At 33.2% G+C, this 24,433-nt stretch overlaps 1 protein-coding gene across 3 annotated transcripts in view; it reads right to left on the reverse strand.

Annotated features, from left to right (window-relative positions):
- DENND1B (DENN domain containing 1B) overlaps positions 1–24,433 on the reverse strand; it is a 365,288-nt gene that overhangs the window by 282,010 nt on the left and 58,845 nt on the right. For all 3 annotated transcript variants that reach the window (XM_074222288.1, XM_074222287.1, XM_074222286.1), the window contains exon 3: positions 20,867–20,910. In XM_074222288.1, coding sequence (XP_074078389.1) covers positions 20,867–20,910 — 44 coding nt within the window. The remainder of the gene's footprint in view (positions 1–20,866; positions 20,911–24,433) is intronic.

Consider the following 24,433-nt stretch of genomic DNA (forward strand, 5'->3'; position numbering starts at 1 on the left):
ATTTTTAGTTTCTCTGCCTAATTTTTCATTTACCAATCTTATTTGATTTTTAAAATAGATTTTTTAGCTCTTCCAGGAATTCTTGTTGATCTTGTATCCAATTCAAATTTTGAGACTTTGCTTATAGTGTTTTGTTTTGTCTGTTTTTGCAAGGCAATGGGGTTGAGTGATTTGCACCCAAGGTCACACAGCTAGATAATTATTAAGTGTTTGAGGTTGGATTTGAACTTAGGTACTCCTGACTCCAGGGCCAGTGCTCTATCTACTGCCATCTAGCCGCCCCTGTTCATTTTTTTTTACTTCATTTCTCATCATTAAGCTCATGTTAAAGAAGAACTCTGTTCAAACATGGGGGTACAGGGACTGTCACATTTCAGGCTTTTTTGCAATAAAGTGTTAAAAGCAAGTTCTCCACATATAGAAGGTTTTGGTGCTTCTAAAGTGGTATGACCTGATCTGGTCTGTACTCTAGACCTTACCTTGGAAAGGCCCCTGGGACTACAATCAAAACTGCACTTCAGGGTCCTTGCTCCCATGGAATCAAAAGTGATCCTGCTTCTCAGGGCCTTAACACTTCTCTACCCTTAAACTGTGACTCAGAAGTGGCTACAAGCAAGGTATCTGCCAAACAGCATCTGATCCAGTGTCCAGTACTAGTATAAGGGTTTCCTATGATCTCTTCCTAACTGCCAGGTGCCCTCACTACTTCCCAAAGCTGCCACTGCTTCTGTCACCACCTCTTGTGTGGTGTCCACTTGGAGTGCCCACACTACAATGTGTCCATGTGGGCTCCAGGCCAGCCTCCACTCTGATATCACCAATGTCTCCTCCCCACCTCCTCACATTGCTTGAGCTGGAAGAATGTTTTGTCATGATCTTTTCTTGGCTATCCCACTCCAAAATTTGATTTCAGAAATTATTTTAAAGTTGCTGGAAATGTTGACAGGGGTCAGCTAAGTGTTTGACTCTGACCCTTGAAGTATTCTTTATACTAGCTTATTTCAGCTAGGCCCTCACATTAGAGTAAGATAATCCTATTACTCCTCTACAGTTGATTCTCTATTTCTCACCTGCAATCTAAATATGTTGTTATCTCCTTTCTCCTTCTCTCCTAAGGATCTCAACTGATACTTTGGGGAAAAAATTGAAGCCCAAAGTGAAAAGCAATTTCTTCTTGACTCTTCCACTGACAAAATCATAGCTGTTTCTTATGCTGAACAATTTGACAGTACTAAATATTTTGGTGAACTTTTTGTTCTGGAGATGCAGTAGTTGTTGCTGTGAGGAGGTGGCTTCAACATCTCAAGACGTGGTTGCCAGGCCACATGTGCCTAGAAATTGCTTCCTAGAATGATAGCTGCAGTACCGGGACTCGAATTAGGATAGGCAGTTGGGGAAGTCTACTATGTCCTACTTCTCACCCATGCTATGTTTAAGTCTCTTATCTTTACTACTACTCTGCTTATGGTAGACAAATAAAACTAGTGGTGAAAAGAATCATAGGTCCCTTCTCTACATGGATTACTCCCTTCCCCTCTCAGTGATGGCTGCAGGGGACAGACTTGTGGTCTAGAGTATCCTGCTATCACAAGGTTTCAGTGCAATGTCCTAGGCAGGTTCCCTCAGAGTCTGAAGGGAAGTGGTGGGTTCTCTTGGCAAATGATGCCTCTTATTTCTAATTCTAGAGTGCCTTGTTGCTTCAGTTGATAGTGTAAATTGCCCTCTAAATTGACAATCAGATACTTTCATACTAGTCTCTTTTTAAAATCTCCTGACATCTTGTCAATTGAAATATATACAAACATACACACATACACACATATATATATACAAACAATACAAACACTTTAAACACACACACACACAAAACACTATACAATCTTTAATGTGGCCAAACTGAGTATTTCAAGATAAAATTTAATAGAATAAATGTTAAATACTGTGACTTCAAGTACTATGGGAAAAACAGTTTTAGGACACTGCAAATTTATTATGAAGTGAGTGTGATCCAGCAATCAAAAAAACCGAGTAATGCCATGTTTTATTGTTTTTCATTCAGTTTTGTCTGTTACCCCATAACTTGCCAAGTTCTTCTATCCTACAATATTTCCTGAAGTCTATCCAAATTTATGTTCATGCATGGTGCTATCTAAGCATTTCATCCTCTATTGTATCCTTTTTTACTTTTAATCTTTCCCAGTGAGCCCCATTATGGGGTCGAAGTATTTAAAGTTCTAGTTTAAGAATTTGTACTTTCCAAAGCACTGACTGATTTAATCTCCTTGCCCTCAAAGGGACCCACAAAAGTTTTCTTCAGTATCACAATTCAAAAGCATTGAATCTCAGTGCTCAGTTTTGCTTATACTCTTATCCCTTATACAACATGGGGTTAGGGGCATGATGCTCCTACAAATAACCCCTATAATATGGAAAATCCATTAAAATTTTTGTCTTCCTTTCCAGAGAAGAAATCTGAACTATTTATGCCATTAAGAAACAAAAAACACTGATATAATATAATACTATTTGCATATTTTACACATTTCTGAGTTTCCAAACTTATTCCATTTGCTGACCTTAGCATGTCATCTGAGACTTCCACAAAACTCCCCCAAATTCTCAATTTTTCATATTGTTCTGATGTATAGCAAAACCTCAATGGAGAAAATCGCAATGTGAGAGGAATAACTCTATAGTCTAATTCTCACAGACCTTCATAGGTACTGGAAAACTCACAGTTTTGACTTTATGGACCTTTGTCTTCAAGGTGATGCTTTTTGCTTTTTAAGTATGTTGTCCAAATGTGCCATAGATTTTCTTCTAAGGAGCAAAATCTATTAATTTCCTAGCTCCAGTCACAATCTTCAGTGATCTTTGAGCCCAAGAATATAAAATCTGACACTGTTTCCATTTTTTCCCTCCTTCTATCAGTATTAAGAGAGTCAAAATGTCCAAAGATGATCCTTTGGCCACCTTAATAGGTGCATGGCACAGAGGAATGCTTTGTAAATAGTAAATGCTTAATGCCTGCTTTGAAAATGACATGTAACTGTTCTTCTTGGTCCCAGAAAGCAAATTTGGAGCCAAGAGGAAAAATGATTGGGGAAAAAAAGTCATTTGGGACTTAAGTGATTTTTCTAAAGAATTGGAATAATAAAATAAAATGTGGTTCTAGAAAGGAGGTGAGTTCCCATCACTGAAAACCCTTCAAGCAGAGACTAACTGCCATTTGTCATCAGTGTTGCAAAAATTACTGTTATTAAAATATAAATTCGATTAGACCACCCTCTGAACTCTCTAACTCTGTGATTTATGATTAATGCTATAAATTCAATGATATTAGCAAAAATGAAACAATATTTATCATAAGACAAATGGTTTGAGTTGGAACTTTTGATGACTATTTGATAACATAACCAAAAAGCTGTGTTTGGATGTGGCAAACAGAAATGAGAACCTAACAAAAATAAGATGTAAAAGGAAATACTTGAATTTTTCAAAAAGTTATAACCTCAAGTTACTTAGATTTAATAACTTAAGTTGCCTCTCGGGGTAAAAAATATTGTCTTAGTTGCTATGGAACAAGCAATGATTAAAAAAATATTGGTCCCTACATTCACAGTGTTTACAATCCAAAGAAGGAAGACATTTTTGCCATATGGACAATAGAGAAATATGCAGCAAATGAACCATCAATTAACATGAAATGGAATCTTTCTTTCTGATTAAAATTATGCATTACATAATAATATTATTACATTAAAATTATGCAAAGGACTATATTAGTTTCTTCAGTATGCTCATTCCCTTAAGTCTACAAGAGCAATAAAAGACCTCAAAGAGGACTGGTATACAATAGATATTCCCCATTCCACAAAGCTCCAATCTCTCCAATCCTCATTTCTGGCATATGATGTCATCTCAGAAAACTGAATTGATCAAGAACTTGTTCCCTTATTTTACCCACTCTTCACGTCTTTTATAAAATTTTTTCCATTAAATGTCTGAGTGTTTTCCCCTTAAAAAATTAAATTCAGTTCTTCTGGGTAAGTTATTCTTGGTTGTAATCCCAACTCTTTGATCTTCAAGAATATCATACTCTAAGCCTCCACTCCTTTGGTAAGCTAAATGGTAAATATTGTGCAATCCTAACTGGCTCTGTAATAGTTTGAATGATTTCTTTCTCGTTACTTGAAGTATGTCTTTTTTGACCTCGGAGATTTAAAATTTGGGTATGATATTTCCGGGAGTTTTCATATTGGGATGTCTGAAATAAGTATAATTATAATCAACAGATTCTTTCAATTTCTATTTTACTCTCTGATTCTAGGATAATAGAGCAAATTTTCCTTGGTAATTTCTTTAAATATGATATCCAAGTTCTTTCCTTGACCATGACTTTTTTGTTTTAGGTTTTTGCAAGGCAATAGGGCTAAGTGGCTTGCCCAAGGCCATACAGCTAGGTAATTATTAAGTGTCTGAGGCCGGATTTGAACTCAGGTAATCCTGACTGCAGGGCTGGTGCTGCCCCTGACCATGACTTTTAGATAGACCAGTAATACTTAAATTCTCTCTTCTCAATCTATTTTCCACAATAGTTGTTTTTTGAATGAGATGTTTCATATTCTAATTCATTCTTCTGACTTTGTTTTGTTATTTCTTGATGTCTCACAGAGTCATTAACGTCCACTTTTCCTATTCTAATTTTTAAAATGTTGTTTTTATCAGTGACTTTCTGAATCTCTTTTTCCATTAGATCAAATTGTTTTTTAATTTGTTGCTTTATTGAGTGTTTTTATCTCTTTCACAAAGTTTTAAAGGTCTTTCATAATTTTCTTCTTTTGCTCTGATTTATTTAGCTAATTTTTACTCTCCCACCTTTTGAGTTTAAAAAAATCATTATCTAATTCTTCCAGGAAATCTTCTTGAGGATTTGTCTAAATCACATCTCCCTTTGAAGGGAAAGACAATAAGATATCAGTTGGGTTTTTTTCTAAATTTAAAGGTAGTCCATGGTCTTTGTTCAAACTCCTCAGTTCTTTCTCTGGTTACAGATGGTACCCTTTGAGATGTGAGGTGGTACCTCAGAGATGCTTTGAAGTTTGGCTTATAACTATGTGACATGTCTTCTTCTGAATTTGTGACTTTACCTCCTAAATGTTACCAGAGAAGTTTTTTATGGTCAGGATTCTTTTTGTTATTGTTTGCTTATTTTTCCACCCCAATTCTTTTGGCTTTGAACTTTATGTTAAAACTGAGTTCTGATGGAGGGTGAGGAGAAGCACTGTCTCAAGCTTCTGGTTTTTTTCACACAGTTGTTTTTAGAGCTTATTCTGGAGAGCTGAAAGTTTTTGGTGCTTCCAAGGTAGGTAGAAATGTGGCTATTGGTGCCCTGGTCTGCACTCAAGTCCTTTCCCAGAAATAGTGCCTGATCCTTTGGGATTTCAACTACTACTGTTTCTCAGACTATTAATAAGACGCATAAAAATGCAATAAATCACAATTGCTTGGAAAATGCATAATAAAGCACTCTGAGCTACCACCTCATATTCATCAAATTTCCTAACATGACAGATGGGAAAATGACACAGTGAGAAAGGAGGCGGAAAACTTGAACACTAATGGATTGATGATGGAGTAGTGAACTGAACCATTCTGGAGAGCAATTTGGGAACTGTGCCCAAAGGACTGTAAAACTATGTATAGTAGGTCAGTATCCCAAAAAATTAAAAAAGAAAAGAACCTATACATATACACACACATACACACACACACACACACACACACACACACACATCACACACAAACACACAGCAGTTCTTTTTGTGATAATTAAGAACTGGAGAGTAAGAAGATGCCCATGAACTGGGGAATGGCTCAAAAAGTGAAAAAGCCATGGTACATGATTGTAGTAGAATACTGCTGTGTGAGAAGAAATAACAGTGACTTCTGCAAAAACCTGGAAAGACTTAACTGAAACAAAGTGAAGTATGAATAACCAGAACATTGGACATAAGAAAAGCAAGACTGTATGACAAAAAATTATAGATGATAACTATTCTCAGCAATATATTTATGTAGGACAATGATAAATAATTCATGATGGAAAATGCTGTCCACCACTAAAGAAATAATCGATGAACTCAGAATGTATATAAAAATATTATTTTTCTTTTTTTCAATATTGCAAATAGAGAAATTTATTTTGTAACATCACATGTATAATAAATATCAAATTATTTACTTTAACAAGAAGAGAGAAAAAAGGAAGGAGACAATTTGGAACTCAAATATTTTTAACTAATACTAAAAATTTATATGTCATTAAGAAATACATAACTAAGCAAAAAGATTATTAATTTAAATATTAAATATAACACCATCTTCCACAGGCAGAAAGAAGTTGGCAAAGTAGGACAAAGAACTGAGCTTGGATCTCTCAACATTTCCTTTTTTTAACTATATTAGATTTCATTTTTTAAAATATTTTATCTATTTTGAGTTTTACAATATTTCCCCTAATCTTACTTCCCTCCCCCCATGCCCCCACAGAAGGCAATTTTCCAGTCTTTACATTGTTTCCATGGTATACATTCATCCAAATTGAGGGTGATGAGAGAGAAATCATATCCTTAAGAAACAAAAAGTAAAAGAGACAGCAAGATCAGATAATAAGATATCAGGTTTTTTTTTCCCCTTAAATTAAAGGTAGTCCTTGGTCTTTGTTCAAACTCCTCAGTTCTTTCTCTGGATACAGATGGTATTCTCTATCGTAGACAACTGCAAATTGTCCATGATTGTTGCACTGATGGAATGAGCAAGTCCATCAAAGTTGATCATCACCCCCATGTTGCTGTTAGGGTATACAATGTTTTTCTGGTTCTGCACATCTCACTCAGCATCAGTTCATGCAAATCCCTCCAGGCTTCCCTGAATTTCCATCCCTCCTGGTTTCTAATAGAACAATAGTGTTTCATGACAAACATAGATATATATATATATATATATATATATATATATATATATCAGTTTGCTAAGCCATTCCCCAATTAAAAGACATTTACTTGATTTCTAATTCTTTGCCACCACAAACAGGACTGCTATGAATATTTTTGTACAAGTAATGTTTTAACCCTTTTTCATCATCTCTTCAGGATATAGGCCCAGTAGTGGTATTGCTGAATAAAAGGGTATGCACATTTTTGGTGCCCTTGGTGCATAGTTCCAGACTGCTCTCCAGAAAGTTTGGATGAGTTCACAACTCCACCAACAATGTATTAGTGTCCCAGATTTCCCAAAACCTTTCAACAATAATCATTATCCTTTCTGGTCATATTGGCCAGTCTGGGAGGTGGGAGGTGGTACCTCAGAGATGCTTTAATTTGCATTTCTCTAATAAATAATGATTTAGAGCAATTTTTTCATGACTATGGATCACTTTGATCTCCTCATCTGTAAATTGCCTTTGCATATCCTTTGACCATTTGTCAATTGGGGAATTTTTTTTAATTTGACTCAGTTCCCTATATTTTAAAAATGAGTCCTTTGTCAGAAATACTAGTTGTAAAGATTGTTTCCCAGTTTACTATATTTCTTTTGATCTTGGTTACAGTGGTTTTGTCTGTGCAAAAGCTTTTTAATTTAATGTAATCAAAATCATCTAATTTGTTTTTAGTGATGTTCTCCATCTCTTCCTTGGTCATAAACTGCTTCCGTTTCCATAGATCTGACAGGTAAACTACTCCTTGATCTTCTAGTTTGCTTATAGTATTGCTTTTTATGTCTAAATCCTGTATCCATTTGGATCTTATCTTGGTATAGGGTGTGAGGTGGTGGTCTAATCTAAGTTTCTTCCATACTAATTTGCAATTTTCTCAGCAGTTTTTATCAAAGAGATAGTTTTTATTCCAGTAGCTGGACTCTTTGGGTTTATCAAACAGATTACTATAATCATTTCCTGCTATTGCAATTAGTCTATTCCACTGGTCCACCACTCTATTTCTTAACCAGTACCAGACAGTTTTGATGACTGATGCTTTATAATATAATTTTTAGATCTGGTAAGGCTAAGCCCCCTTCTTTTGCACTTTTTTTCATTGAATCCCTGAAAATTCTTGACTTTTTATTTCTCCAAATGAATTTACTTAAAACTTTTCTAACTCATTACAGTAATTTTTTGGAATTTTGATTGGTAGGGCACTAAACAAGTAATTTCATTTTGGTAGAATTGTCATTTTTATTATATTAGTTCTAACTATCCATGAGCAGTTGATGTTGCCCAGTTATTTAAATCTGATTTTATTTGTGTGATAAGTGTTTTGTAATTGTTTTCAAAAAGTTTCTGAGTCTGCCTTGGCAAATAGACTCCCAGGTATTTTTATATTGTCTGAGGTTACTTTGAATGGGATTTCTCTTTCTAGTTCTTCCTGCTATATCTTGCTAGTCATATATAGAAAAGCTGAGGGTTTATTTTATACCCTGCAACTTTGCTAAAGTTCCTAATTGTTTCCTGTAGTTTTGGGGATAATTTCTTGGGATTCTCTAGGTATACCATCATGTCATCTGCAAAGAGTAGGAGTTTTGTCTCTTCCTTCCAAATTCTAATTCCTTCAATTTCTTTGTCTTCTCTCATTGCTGAAGCTAACATTTCTAATTCGATATTGAAGAGCAGTGGTGATAATGGGTACCCTTGTTTCACCCCTGATCTTATTTGGAATGCCTCTAGCCTCTCCCAGTTGAATATAATGCTTATTGCTAGTTTCAGATAGATACTCATTATTCTAAGGTACAGTCCATTCACTCCTACACTTTAGTGTTTTAGTAGGAATGAATGACAACATTCCCTTTCAAACAACTTTAAATAAACACTTCAAATCAAATCTGTATTGGCAAAGTTAACAAAAAAGTCATATTGTGACATTCTTGTAACCCAAGACACTGGGGGAGGGAGGGGAGAAGCTGACCCAGAGCCTATAAGGATGCAACATCAATTAATAGTGGGATATAGTGGTAGAGATGAAAGCTGCAGCAGTTTTAAGAATTCTCGAACAAGAGATAATAAAAGGATCTAGTACTGATCATAAAAAAAATTACATGGAACAAACTTTGCTAGGACTGGATGCAAGAATGAAAACTATTTGGAAAATTAACAACACATATTTTGGGGTCACAGTTCAAGGGTAGAGAAAAGCACTCTCGGTCATAAGGGAGCAAGGACCCTGAAAAGCATTATTATTTGCAATCTAAAGGAGCAGAAACCTTGAAGAGCAGTTTTACTTCCAGTCCAGAAGGAGAAAGGACCTTGGGGAACACTATCATCAGGGACCCTGAAGAACAGTATCTTTTTTTATCTGAAAAGGGGACTTTCCTGGAAAATAACCAAAGTTCAGACAAGGAGGGCAGTGACCACACCTCTCCTCAGATCACACTATCTTGGAAATGTAAAAAACTTCCAGCCTCCTGAATGAGCTCTGAAAAGAGCAGTACAAAACAGACTGAAGCCTGAGTCAGTGCCCACAAGTCCCAGGCCATAAAGAGAGCCCAACTTTCATATAAAGAACAAAGTCAAGGAATAGACCCAAAAATGAGTAAACAACAACTAAAAAAAATCTAAACCATAAAAAGCTACTATTATTAGCTTCAGAGGATAAAGCCACAAACTCAGAAGAACACAATTTACTCAAAATAGTTATAAGCAAAACCTCAAAGGAAAATTTGAATTTGATCCAAGTCCAAGAATAATTTCTAGAAAAGCTCAAAAATAAATTTCAAGATCAAATAAGAGTTGTAGATGAAAAAATAAGTAGATGAATAAAAACAAAGTAAAAGAATTATGATGAGACAGTTAACAGCTTGGTAAAAGAGCTGTAAAAAAAAGCTGAAAAAAGTAATACCTTAAAAAAAACAAAATGACAAACCAAAGAAAGAGTTAAAAAATGCAGTGATGAAAAGAAAACTCTTTAAAAAGCTGAACTGTTTGAATGGGAAAAGAAAGCTTATTGAAGAAAATGATCACTTCAAAATAAGAACTAGGCAAATAGAAGCCAGGAACTCCAAGACATCAAGAAAATATAAACAAAGACAAAACAAACAAACAATAAAAATGTGAAATGTGTGAAAAACAAAACTGACCTGGAAAACAGATCAAGGAGATATAACTGAAGAATTATGGACTACCTGAAAACTATAATCAAAGAAAGAACCTGCACTTCATATTTCAAGACATTATAAAGGAAAATTCTCATGTCATCCTGGAATAAGAGGGGAAAAACAGAAACTGAAACAATCCACTAATCACCATCTGCAAGAGATCCCCCCCCCCAAAAAAAATTCCAAAATTAATTCAGCCAAATTCCAGATCTCCCAGGTCAAAGAGATACTTCAACATGTCTGAAAGAAAACATTCAAATACTGTGGAGCCACACAAGATTCAGCATCTAACACAATAAAGGGTTGGAGAGTTTGGAAAATGATATTCTGAAAGATTAAAGAATTGGAATTACATTCCAAAGGAACATATCTAGAAGAACTGAGTTTGAATCTTCGAGGAAAATAAATAAAAAGTTAATGAGGACTTTCCTGATGAAAAGACCAAGAAGTTGGATAGAAAATCTGACTTTCAAACACAAAACTCAAGAGAAGCATAAAAAGGTAAACAGGAAAGAGAAATCAAAAGGTATTAAATAATGATAAACATTACTATAGGATAAGACAATACATATAAACGCTAAGAATTTTACTATAATTAAAGCAGCTAGAAGGATTCCATAAACACAGGAGCAGGGGTGAGTTGATTATGTAGGGATAATGCAAAAAGAATAAACAGGTGAGTGACAAAGAGGGATGTGCTGAGAGAAAGAGGAATGGAGAGGAAGAGTGAAAGAAACCATCTCAAATTAAAAAAAAAAAAGCTGTGCAATAAATAACTTTTTACAGTGGAGGGAGAAATGAAAAGAGGAAAGGGAACTATCTGAATCTCACTCTCATAAACTGGTTCACAAATTACCAGTAAGAAAAAAATGAAGAGTGAATGAAGATGAAATTTTATTTGTTTATTTATTTATGGCAATGGGATTAAGTGACTTGCCCAAGACAATTAAGTGTCTGAGGCCAAATTTGAACTCAGGTCCTCCTGACTCCAGAGCCAGTGTTCTATCCACTGCGCCAACCTTAGGTATCCCCGAAGATGAAATTTTTTGAAAAGGTAGGAGTTATGTTGCCCAATTATATGCCAATAAAATGGACATTTAAGTAAAATGGATGAATATTTACAAAAATAAATACTTCCCAAACTGACAAATGAGAAACAGAAGACTTAAATAATTTAACCTAAGAAAAACTCCACAGGACAAGAGATTTACAATTGTAGTCTATCAAACATTTAAGAAACATCCTAAAGCGGGAAAAAATTATTTGAAAAAATAGGTAAATGGGGTCCTATCAAATTAAGATACAAATATGGTTTTGATCACTAAACCTGAGAGCACAAAAATAGAAAAAGAAAACAACAAATCAATTTCTTAATGAGTATTAATGAAATGAGTAAAGGAAATACTAGCAAGAAGATTACAACATTATAGCACAAAGATCATACACTATGACTAGATGAATTTTACAGCAGGAAGGCAGGGATGATTCAACATTAGGAATCAGCATAATTGTCCATAACAATAAAAAACAAAATCATATGATTATAGCAATAGATGTAGAAAAAGCATTTGACAAAATACAAGATTCATTCCTATAAACAATACTAGAAAGCATAAGAATACATGGAACATTTCTGTTTTTGCTTGTTTGAGTTTTTGGGGTTTTTTTCTACATTGTAGAATCTTGGTTTATTTATTTTATATTATTACAATAATTTTGTTTGAAGAGTAAACATAAAAACCTAAAGAATAGTGAAAGAGAGAAAAATGTTCGATGTTCAGTCTATGTTCAGATTCCAATGGCTCTGTCTCTGGGGAGAGTTGTCTTCTTGTCCACCAGAGAAGTTGTTTCAATATTTTTCCCACAGTTGCTATTACTAGAGGTATTTCCCTCCACTCTATTCTTCCCCACTCTCCTTTATTCTATACTCTCTCTCTCTTTTCCTGTCCCTGTCCAAAAATGTGTTTTATCTGAGTAACCTCTCCCACAGTCTTCCCTCTCTTCACACACCTATTTCTCCCTTCCCTCCCCACCATTCCCCCCTTATCCCATCCCTTTCTTCTTCTCATTTTCCTCTAGGGTAAGATAGATTTCTATACCCTATTAAGTGTGTATGTTATTTCCTCTCTGAGCCTTTTCTGATGAGAATAAAGGCTCACTCATTCTCCCTCACCTTCCCCTATTCCACTCCACTGAAAGAGTTTTTTCTTGACTCATGTGAAATATCTTGGCTCCTTCTTCCTCTCCTTTCTCTTCCTCCCAGTACTTCCATTTATCACCCATTAACTCCATCTTTTTACTATATTATAACATTACATACCACACCTTCCTGTGCCCTGTCTATATATGCTCCTTCTAACAACTCTTATAAATGAGACAGTTCATATGAGTTATCAGTATCTTCTTCCCATGCAGGAATACAAACAGTTCGATATCATTAAATTCCTCATAGTTTAGTCCTTCTCATCCATCCCTCTATGGTTCACCAGAGTCCTGTACTTGGAGATCAAACTTTCTGTTCAACTCTGGCTGTTTCAATAGGAAAGTCTGAAAGTCCCCTATTTCACTGAAAGTTCATCTTTTCCCCTGGAAGAGGAGGATGTTCAGTTTTGCTGGGTGGTTGATTCTCAGTTGTAAACCAAGATCCTTTGCCTTCTGGAATATCCTATTCCAATTTGTTCGAGCTCTTAATGTAGATGCTGCCAGATCCTGTGTAATCCTGACTATGGAAACACAGTAGTTGACTTGTTTGTTTCTGGCAGCTTTTAGTATTTTCTCTTTGACTTGGGAGTTTTGGAATTTGGCTATAATATTCCTGGAATTTTTCTTTTGGGATCTCTTTCAGGAGGTTATTGGTGATTTCCCTCAATTTCTATTTTACTCTCTGCTTCTAGGATCTCAGGGCAATTTTACTATGTTATTTCTTGAAAAATGAAGTCGAGGCTCTTTTCCTGGTCAGGACTTTCAGGTAGCCCAATAATTATTAAATTATTTCACATGGATTTGTTTTAGAGGTCAGTTATTTTACCAATAAGATATTTCACATTTTCTTCTATTTTTTGGCTTTTTTGGAAGAGTTTTATTTCTTCCTGATTTCTTGCAAAGTCAACAGTTTCCTTTAGTTCCATTCTGCATTTGAAGGAGTTATTTTCTTCAGAGAGCTTTTTTTAATCTCCTTTTCCAGCTGGCCAATTCTGCTTTTTAAGGCATTCTTCTCCTCATTTGCCTTTTGTTTAGCTTTTTCATTTGGCCTAAACTGGTTTTTAACATATTATTCACTTTTTTGCATTTCTTTCATCAAGCTACTGATTTGGGTTTCATGATTTTTCTGCATCACTCTCATTTTCCTACCAATTTTTCTGACACCTCCCTTAATTGCTTTTCAAAGTGTTTTCTGAGCTCATCCATAGTCTCAGCCCATTTTCTATTTCTCTTGGAGATTTGGAATACAGAAGCTTAAATTCTGTCCTCATCTGAGTATGTGTTTTGATTTTCCATTGGACCAAAGTAATTTTCCATGGCCAGATTTTTCTTTTTCTGCTGTTTGCTCATTTCCTCAACCCAAGACTATAGCAACTTCCAAGGCTTTGGGGGTTTTTTGGGACACCCCACTGGGACCCACAAGGTCTTACACTCTCTTGCCTGTGCTTTGATATGCGGATGACCACAGGTGCTCCCCTCTGCCCTGGAGCTGTGAGGAGGGTCCTTGCTATCTTAACATGGAAGGTCAAACTGCAACCTGGATCTGAGTATGGGCAAACAGCAGAGTTCTGCCCCAAGAAGAGCAGAGATTTCTTCAGTCTCCCTGGACCCCTTTACCATCTGTGGGCTGTGCTCTGGAGGTGAAGGCTGTTTTCCCCAATTCCCACTGCAGGTTCTCACTGCAGGGCTGCTCTGAACCCAGCACTCCTCTCTCCACACTCATTCTGGTGCAGCAGAGTCCTCTCACAGCTCCTTCAAGCTGTTCCGGGTGATCCCTGGGCTGGGCTGCACTACTTTACGCTGTGTCCAGGACTTTTTTCCAACCCCCAGTCGCAGTGAAACACCTTTCCCATGGAACTTCTAAGTTATCTTGAACTGGGAAAATATATCACTCAGTCTTTCTGTGGGTTCTGCCCCTCTAAATTTTGGCTGAAGTCATAATTTGATGGTTTTTGGAGTTTTGGGGGGAAGGAGTTTCCAGGAAATGCTGCCTTCATGCCACCATCTTGGCTCTACTCCCGCAATGGAACACTTCTTAAAATGATATAGCAAGGATTATCTGTAAACAGGGATATATATTTGAAGCCTTCCTAGGAAGATCAGGAGGTTTATTTATCCCAATGTTCAAACAATATTTTATTAGGTTATTGTATATGTATTATACATATGTATTAGAAATCATATTAATATCATTATGTTATTTAAACAATATTTTATTAGAAATGCTAGCTATAATAAGACAAGAAAAAATAAATTTGAGGAATAAAAATAGGCAATGAGGAAATAAAATTATCACTCTTTGTAGAAACTATGATGGTACATTAGCGATCCGAAAAGAATCAACTTTAGTGGAATTCAACTTTTGAAACAATTTTAGAAAAGATGCAGGACAGAAAATAAATCCACATAAATTATCAGCATTTCTATATACATACAACCAATAAAACCCAATAGAAACAGAAAGAGAAATTCTATTTAAAGTAACGCCAGAACATAAAATACTTGGGAGTCTACCTGCCAAGATAAAATAGGGATTATATGAACACAATTTAAAAAAAACAATCAATATGATTGGAGATCTATATTAATATATATTAATTGTTCAAGGGTACATCAAGATAATATGCTAAAAATGACAATTCTGCATGTTAATCTTTATGATGATGATGTTTGAATTAAATAGTCATGAAAAAACATTCCTGATTGAAGAAATGCAAATTAAAACAATTCTGATGTACTACCTCATACTTATAGAATTGGTTAACATGATAGAAAAAAGGAAAATCACAAATGCTGGAAAGTATGTGGAAAAAGTGGGACACAAATCACTGTTGGTGGAATTATGAACGAGTCCAATCATTTTTGAGAACAAATTGGAACCATGTCCAAAATCCATTAAACTACACGTACCTTTTTTTGTTTTTTGCTTTTTTTTTTGTTTGTTGCTTTTGCAAGGCAATGGTGTTAAGTGACTTGCCCAGGGTCACACAGTTAAGTAATTATTAACGGTCTGAGACCAGATTTAACTCAGGTGCTCCTGACTCTACGGCAAGTATTCTATACACTATGCCACCTAACTGCCCCTGTACATACCTTTTAAGCCAGAAATGCCACTACTAGCACTATATCACAAAAATAGACAAAGAAAACAAAAAAGGAACTATTTGTGCAAAAATATTCTTAGCAGCTCTTTTTTGTGGTAGCCAAACTGGAAATCAAAAGGACATCCATCACCTCAAGAATGGCTAAACAAATTGTGATTTGACTGTGATGAAATATTACTATTCTTTACAAAATGACAAGCAGGATGGTTTCAGAAATTCTTGGAAGAACTTACATGAACTCACGCAAAACAAAAAAAAGCAAAATCAGAACACCATGAGCAAAATGGTAAGAAGGATCAACTGTGAAAGACTTAACAATTCTTTTTAAAACCATTATCTAAGACAATTCTAAAGGACCCATGATGAAAAATGTTATCCACCTTCAGAGAGATAATGATGAACTCTGACTACAGACAGGAGTATATTTTTTACTTTCTTTATTTTTCTTGAGTTGTGTTTCTTTTTCCATGGGGCTAAGTGGAAAAAAAGTTTGTATATTTCACATGTTATAATGGATATCATGTTGCTTGCCTTCTCAATAGATGGGATTAGGGTGGGAAGGATAGAGAGAATTTAGAATTACAATGTTTTAATTGAATGTTACAGTTTTTTACAAGTAGTTGAGAAATATTAAATGAAATAAAATAAATTTTTGAAAAAAACTGTATTTTTGTTACCTTTATGTCAAAAATAAATTCTTCATCCTTTCCCTCTGAGAACCATCACTTTTAACCAAAAATTAAATGTAAATGGAGAACAGTAGCTTAGAAAAATCAACTAATATATTTACTGCTCGATGGCTTTGTAATTAACCATACCCATACTTCCATCTCAGCAAAGAATGGAAGTTCATTTCTCTCTTAAATCTTGGGGGCCAAATTTGATCTTAATAAATATATGAATATCTAGATTGTTTGCTTCATTTATTTTCTTTCCAAAAACTTCCATAATATGTCCAGAATCTACTTTGCACCTTTATCATTCATTCATCAAAACAATTTTCAAGTATCTAAAATATCTAAGACCCGGTCATGGCATGGGTATCAAAAACAACTTTATTTTTTAAACTGTTTCCATGAGCTTAAAAAATCTCAATCCTTTGGGGCAACCGGGTGGTGCAGTGGATAGAGCACCGGCCCTGGAGTCAGGAGTACCTGAGTTCAAATCTGGCCTCAGACACATAATAATTACCTACCTGTGTGGCCTTGGCCAATCCACTTAACACCATTGCCTTGCAAAAAAAAAAAAATCTCAATCCTTTACATTATACAAGTATCATAAAGAACTGATGCACTAAGTGGCCAGAATATTTTCTTCACATAAAGGAGTAGGACCAAGCACTTTATGGGAAATTAAACAATTTAAATTATTCCATTATTCCATTTACTTTGTATACTTTGTTAATTAAGTGCTTTAAATGAGTCAAATAAGATTAACTTTACTGAACTAAAAATATAAAACACAAGAAATAATAAGAATATGAATAAACAAAAACTATATACCTACAAGGTCTAGGTTGCTGGGCTATGTGTCATAACGAATACTGGATATCAAAGTAAAATAAACATTTTGTGATATAAGAATTTAAATAACACTACAATAATATTATTTCCTTCAGTAAGGCAGTTTATCATAATAAATAAAACACTGGTCTTAGACTCTGAAGGGTTAAGGTCCAGCTCCATCATAAAAAGACTTGCATGATCTTGGACTTAGTTGAATGCTTCAACCTAGCATATTTCTCAAAAGATAAGACTAGTAGACAAATAGAGCTAGAAAAGGCTTTGAATTTATGTCTGGTGTTTGTGATTATTCAAGTTTAGAAATTCTCATCATCAGATTGCCTTGAGAAAGAAAACTATCTTAACCACAATAACTTCCAAGAAATTTACTAAGTTGTAGAGGAGGTGTTATCTATACTGGAAGGAATAAGCAAACTGATGAAATCATAGATCCTAATGAATTAAGTAACTTTGGTAAATCTCTTTACATTAAGGCTTCAGGAATTTCATCTTTTAAATAAATAATTTCAAAAATTACAAATCTAAAAATTCATATGATTTCTAATCATAAGAAAATAGTGGTACACACACACACACATATATAGTAACATGTATGCTTAGGTGCCAAATAGAGAACATATGCAAAAATGTTACAAATTCGCTCAATACGAAGAGGATTACTTTGAGGCTTGTGGACTGTATACAATTTAAACAAGCAAAGAGTACAGGGGAAAGTTTTCCACATGGGTTTAATATCATGAGCAAAGAAAAACTGTCCCAGTTAAATTGTAATCACAGGTTTTGTAAACATTTTAATGATTTTGAAGGTTGAGAATCCCTCAGAAAGTTCTAAATACCACTTTAGAATCTGAATGGGCTATTGATATTACTAAAATTGATATTACTAATTCTCTAACTATTGGTAGATCCATGCCCACTTAGCATTGCAGGAATAGCTCACAAAAACAAGTCTAGGCTCTCTCAGTTTCCCCAGAAACAGAAAAATACTAAAACTGCTCATAAAATCTATATGGAGGTCAGCAAATCATAAAGGATTGTAGACACTGAAATAACATCTAAGAATTCAGCTTCTTGGTAAAAAGGACTAACACTAGATTCTCAAAACTATGCCAACATACAACCTCTTGCAGATTCCAGCAAGTATTTCCTTAAATATTAAAATACTTAAGAGAAAAAGAGTAAAATTGATCAACAAAAATTTTAAGTTTCACCTTTCCAAATCATCCTTTCTCTGTAAATCTTTCATTACAATTTTAAGTCAGAAACATTTCCATCTTCATATTTTTCCTGAAAGAGCTGAAAATATATAAAAAATAAATGTGACCACTTCTTTTGCTTTAGAATTTAAAACAAGAATTGTGCTAATAATAATTAAGAACAAAAATTTATCTGAATTTTCAACACACTCCAGTTGCCAAATCTTGTTTTTTCCCCTCCAAAGTATCTTTCAAATCCCTCCATTTTTTCTCAAATCTCAAGAGTTCAAGTCATCTTTTAAATGCATTTACCTGACTGAAGTATCTCCCTAATCCATCCTCCATATGGCTGACAAAATGATCTTAATAAGGAATAGGCCTGACCTCTATTAGATATTGCCTCTTAGAAAATTAGATCAAATTTTAACTTTTGTATGGGATTTTAAGTTTTGTATTACTTGGTGCCTTGGTATCTTTTCAGTCATCTTATAAATTGTACTCTCCTTTGCATACTCAATGATCCAAATATACTAAGTAGTCCTAACATACAACACTATCTCCCCTTTCTATGCTTTTTCATTCATTGTCCTGCATACTCAATGATCCAAATATACTACTCAGTAGTCCTAACAAACAACACTATCTCCCCTTTCTATGCTTTTTCATTCATTGTCCCTCAAATTTAGAATACCATCTATCCATATCTCCAGTTCTTGAGAATCTCTGGATTCCTTTAAGACTCAGCTCAACAGCTACATTCCCAGTATCCCAAGTTAAAAGTGCTTTTTCCTTCCAAGGTTACCTTCCATCTACTTTGTACATATCTCATATGAACATATTCATGCACATGCTGTTTCTCCTGTTAGAATGCAAACTTCCTGAGGGTTTTTTTTTTTCATTTTGCAAGCCCAACATTTAACAAATAATGATTGTTACATAATAAAAACGAGGCAACTAGGTGGCTCAGTGGATAGAACACTTGTGTGGAGTCAATTAGATCTGAGTTCAAATATAACCTCAGACACTTACTATGTTTGCCTTAATTCACTGGAAAAAGGAAATTACAAATCACTCTAGTATCTTTGTCAAGAAAATATCATGAATAATACCAGCAGTCATGAAGAATCGACACAAATGAACAAGTTAAAAACAACAACATAATGAGAGTTTAATAGATGTTTGATAATTACCTACTTGACTTAAAACTGAAATTCTCACCTAGATTAAATTCCCTGCTTTCCCACTTATCAAGCAATGAGTGAAGAAAAGTTCACATGCTCCACTGGCATCCATGAACACACAAACACACACACACACACACACACACACACACACACACACACAATGCTAGCAAAAGCTCAATTTCAAACAGTGAATTTATGGGAAAAATAAAAAAAAAAAAGCAAAACTTAAAGAGCTGAATGGGATTTTTTTTAGCAACCAGACATCCAGTCAACCCATACACAAAAGGGATTTCCAATATAGACAATTAGGCACAAGGTCTCTATTTAAGGATCTCCAAAGAATAATACACCTCACTCTACCAGGCTTGAAGGGAGAAAGGGTGGCGATAGGAAAAATGTAAGTCTAAATTCTCCTGAAAGCCCTTCAAATAATTAAATATTGCCCTTATATACTACCCAAGTCACCTCTTTTGCAAATTAAACATATCCAGTTCCTAAAGCAGATTTTCATGTCACATGACTCAAGGACTTTCACTGTCTGCCCATCTCTTCTAGATATTTAAAGGCTAGATTGAAAACTTCAACTGATTATTCATTAAGACTCCTCCACTACCATACTTTAGATGCAGAAGAGTTGGACAGTGTCTGGAGAGGGCAGCTAGACTGAATTAACTTTCATTTGTCCTTTATCTGAATTAATTGCTTTAAACATGAACTCTCGCTGTTTTTTGTCCATTTTTGAATTTATCAAAATCATGATGCCCAGATTTTTAATATATGAAATGAATCCATATTCCTATTGTTTTACACTGATAATGAGTCTGATTTGACCAATTTCTATAGTAGCTAAAGTAATTCAATGCCTCTATTAGATATCTCTTCTGTTATTTTCAAACCTCCTTGTTTCTTTCTCATACTAAAATATACCTACTAAAATATTGGTTGTATTTACAATTTTTAAATAATTTTCTATCCTATTAATACTAATATCATAATCAAGTTTTATCCACTAGAAATATGATGGTTTCAATTGATGACTTAAGCTTAAATGATTAAAAGTGGTCCCACATTATCATCATTATCATATTCCTCAAAAGATGAATGCATAATAAATACATTCAATTTAAGTATAATTTCTTCAGACTAAAATGCTATACAGAAATAAACTTATTTCTATGTTTTAAATGTATCATCTACTTCTAACTCAACAAAATGGCATTTTTAATGAAATTTCAAGTAGTGTCCAGTTTAAAGACAGATAATTATTTTTTAAAACTTTTTTAAAATTTTCCAAATTCATATCCAAAATTAGGTCAAAATACAAATATTAAAAAGTCCTTCTTAGTCATATAAAATTGTTTCTTAATTACCCACTCATATATAAAATCTTTTTCATTTGTGTCCCACATTCTCCCACTTTAAAACTGAGTATGAGAAACGATACTGTTAGTATGCATTATAAAGAATAACCATAAAACTAGCATAAAAAATTAAACATTTTTTCCAACCTGGTCTCCAAAGTCCTCTGGGAACTTCCATAGTACCACTGGTTCTGTAAATAATTGACATATAACATTAATCAGAGAAGAACAGGAAATCACTGCCAAAGTACATTAATAGTACAGCAATTGTCCACCAAGTTAATGAATATGTACCTAAACAAATATCAACCTAAGCAAATATAATTTATTTACATCTATAAAAGTATAATTCTATACTATTTCAATTCCCCCATTTTTCTAACATTTACTAATCAAATTATATGTTTCAGCTAAAGGTGTCAATTAGCTCTTGAACAATAAAACAGAAATACTCTTAATGAAATGAAATTAAAATGATGGCCAAATCAATTAATTCACTTATCAGATGATAATAATCATAAAAATAATGGGAAATACAAAAATATTAATTAAAATTAAAATATATCATGAACATTGGGGGAGGAAATGACCTTTTTCACTGTTTATACTTCAAATATTTATACTAATATACAAATTTACTTCAACTTGTAAAGACTAGAAGAGAAGCAATAGTGAATAAACCTAGCATTTTTTCATTGATTGCTTCAAAAATGATAAATGTTAACTTCAGCTTATAAAAGAAGTATCATAATATATTGGGATATAACTAAGGCTTAATTTACATTAAAAATTTACTCATACAGTTTTGCATTTGTACTTTAAAAACAATTCAGTAAAATAGTTGCCAGAAATTAATTAACAATTTAATTCCCTCCTTACTCCTCATTTAGGATCTAAATTTATAGGTCTTTAAAAACCTGATTCTACCACTAATATCTTTAATCAATATTGACAAATTTTTCTGATTCAATTTTTATCTTTCTAAAATAAAGAACTTTGAGTTCAAAAAACTGACAATTTAGGCAAAGTAAATGATCTACTTATGAAAATATCTTCAAAACTCTAAGATCTAATGAACAGCTATATCAGGAATCACTGATGGTCTAGAATTAGAAGGTCAGAACCATTCATAGCAAAAACATTGAGTAGTCAGAAATCTGTCTGGTCACATATAGAATAAAAGGAAATGTAATTCTATTCTTTACTTTTACAAAAATATTCATCTCTTTTTTTCCATATTGTACTCACTGAATTATGAAAGATTTTAGTTTGTCTATTGTGATTATTTCAGTATATCAACAAATACATAGAAGATGCTGACCCAGATGACCTATTTTCTTAGATAAGATAATTCAAAAAAACTTCAAATATGTTCAATTTTTTGAATTTGATCTTTTTTCTCAACTAAAGTAATAAGCTATATAATTTAAGTTCTTATCAGTAATTAATAAACTAAAATATCTTAAGAACAATTAAGTGAATTTTCCAAAGAATATGATAGTCAAGCTGTATCACTGCCTTATTTCTTATTAATTTGGCATGATTAAATTTTAAAGTTCAATATTTCTTCAATTCAAAAAGAAAACTTCTCATATTACTATATATGATTTATTTTTTATATTTCTTAAAGGATGAGCTTTCTCTCTAGACATAATCTAGAAATTATTTTATTTTGCCTTAGGTCTAAAATAAGTCAGTCTAAGAGTAAATATAATTTTACAAAATGAAAGCTTATGTTAAAACAAATACTTACAAAATTAAAAGTTATGCAAATCTACATGAAATTTTAAACACACACACACACATATATATATATATATATATATATATATATTACCCTAAGAAAGAGACATCCTAAACAAATCACCAATTCACTACAATAAACATCACTTATATCTATTACATGAATGATATGAATGAATTTTCTCCAAACTGATTCTTTAAAACATCCCTTCCATCCTACCTGAAATACACAACATTTTAGGCTATTCTTCACAACAAATTTCTTCAAAATAAAATTCCCTAAAAAATATTTTCAAGCTATTTCACATACTTTCTGAATTTAAAATTTGTATGTTTAAATTTCAACTTTTTGTCTCTTTTTAATAGAATTTGATTTAATTTGTAGCACATATCAACATACTCTGCTATCTCTATTATTTTTATGCTTCCTTCTCTTAAAAAAGTAACATGAACACAAATACCAAAAAGTCTATTAGAAATTTAATATAGCAAAATATATATTCCCCTTGTTTTTTTATTAAAATAAACTTTCCCTTCTTTGTTCACCTAAACAAAAATTATGACACAATGATTTGGGTCTGTATTTCCAAACAGATTATGTTTGTAAGAGCCTCTGGGGTTAGATTCAGATAGCATCTGACATCTTTGTGGCAACTTCTCACAAATACTGCAGAGGAAGAAACAAAAGAGTACTAAATCCAAAAAAAAGAGGGAATAATCCGATTCTGCAACTTTACGCACTTTATTGAGATTTACAAAGACTGAATTTTTTCCCCCCCGAGGATTACTTTCCAGACACTCCATCTGATCTCCCAATGTTAGGTCAATTTTATGCTGATTTTATGGGTGAGAGGATGAGAATTGCTGGCAGAAATAGCTGTTGCTAGTGATGACTGACGTATACAAGATTTCTTGACTATCCTCTGTCTAAAATACTTCAAGGACATATATATCATTATCTTAATCATAATGAAAAATTCTCATTGATATAATGGAAACCAAACTGAAAATATGAAAAAAGGAAGCATTAAATTTTGGGTTTTGAGGAAAAAAATTGTACTGCTTATAAATGAAATAAATATTGAGAAAAATATTCAAATTTATGTCTCTAAAATATGCATTTTGAACTCATGAACAATTTTTCAAAATGTACATTTAAGTAAAAATATACAAATTGATGCAGAGATGTAACAATCAGAATTTATATAAAAAGTAAATAATAAAAATATCAATTTTATACATGGATTCAAATCATTTTCATAATTTAGAAGGGGTGAGAAGGGAAATATATTTCAAGAAAGGAAACAAGATTATCTTCCACTAGATAAATTTCTAATAAATATTATTCTGTCTTAAATTTTAAAAATATATTTTCATATTTTTTTGCCAAGGACCATACAAAATCAAAAAGGTTTGGATAAGAGAATCTCTGTGATTCCTTTCAACTATAAGATTGTGTGATTCTATTTCTTCCCATACCTATAAGTATTCCTCAAATAAATACAAAAGCAATAATGAGCTTAAAATATTTTAGTGACAATAGTACAATGAAAACACAAGGAAAATTTCTGCAGAAAAAATAAGAATTACTTACTTTTATAGAAAACAATACTAAATGGAATGTGTACATTTTTCCAAGCATGATACAATAATAACTATGGCAGGAGAATACAGTTTGGAAACAATAGTACTCATTGAGGAAGAAAACGATCCCACAAGTTAAGTATTATTATTCTACTTGTCTATATAAGATTTCTGAATTCAAGATGTATATTTATATATACACACACACATGAATATAAATATATATATATATGTGTGTGTAATGTTAAATGCCCCTATAACATATATAGTAAAATCTATATGTACAGGCATAATTAAGTATGTTACATGTGTGTGTTATTTGTTGTATGTATAATGTGTATGTATACATGCATGTATATAGTTATGTTATGTGTGTATATTATATGT

This window comes from Macrotis lagotis, chromosome 2 (assembly GCF_037893015.1).
Source record: "Macrotis lagotis isolate mMagLag1 chromosome 2, bilby.v1.9.chrom.fasta, whole genome shotgun sequence".
NCBI classification, from domain to species: Eukaryota; Metazoa; Chordata; class Mammalia; order Peramelemorphia; family Peramelidae; genus Macrotis; species Macrotis lagotis.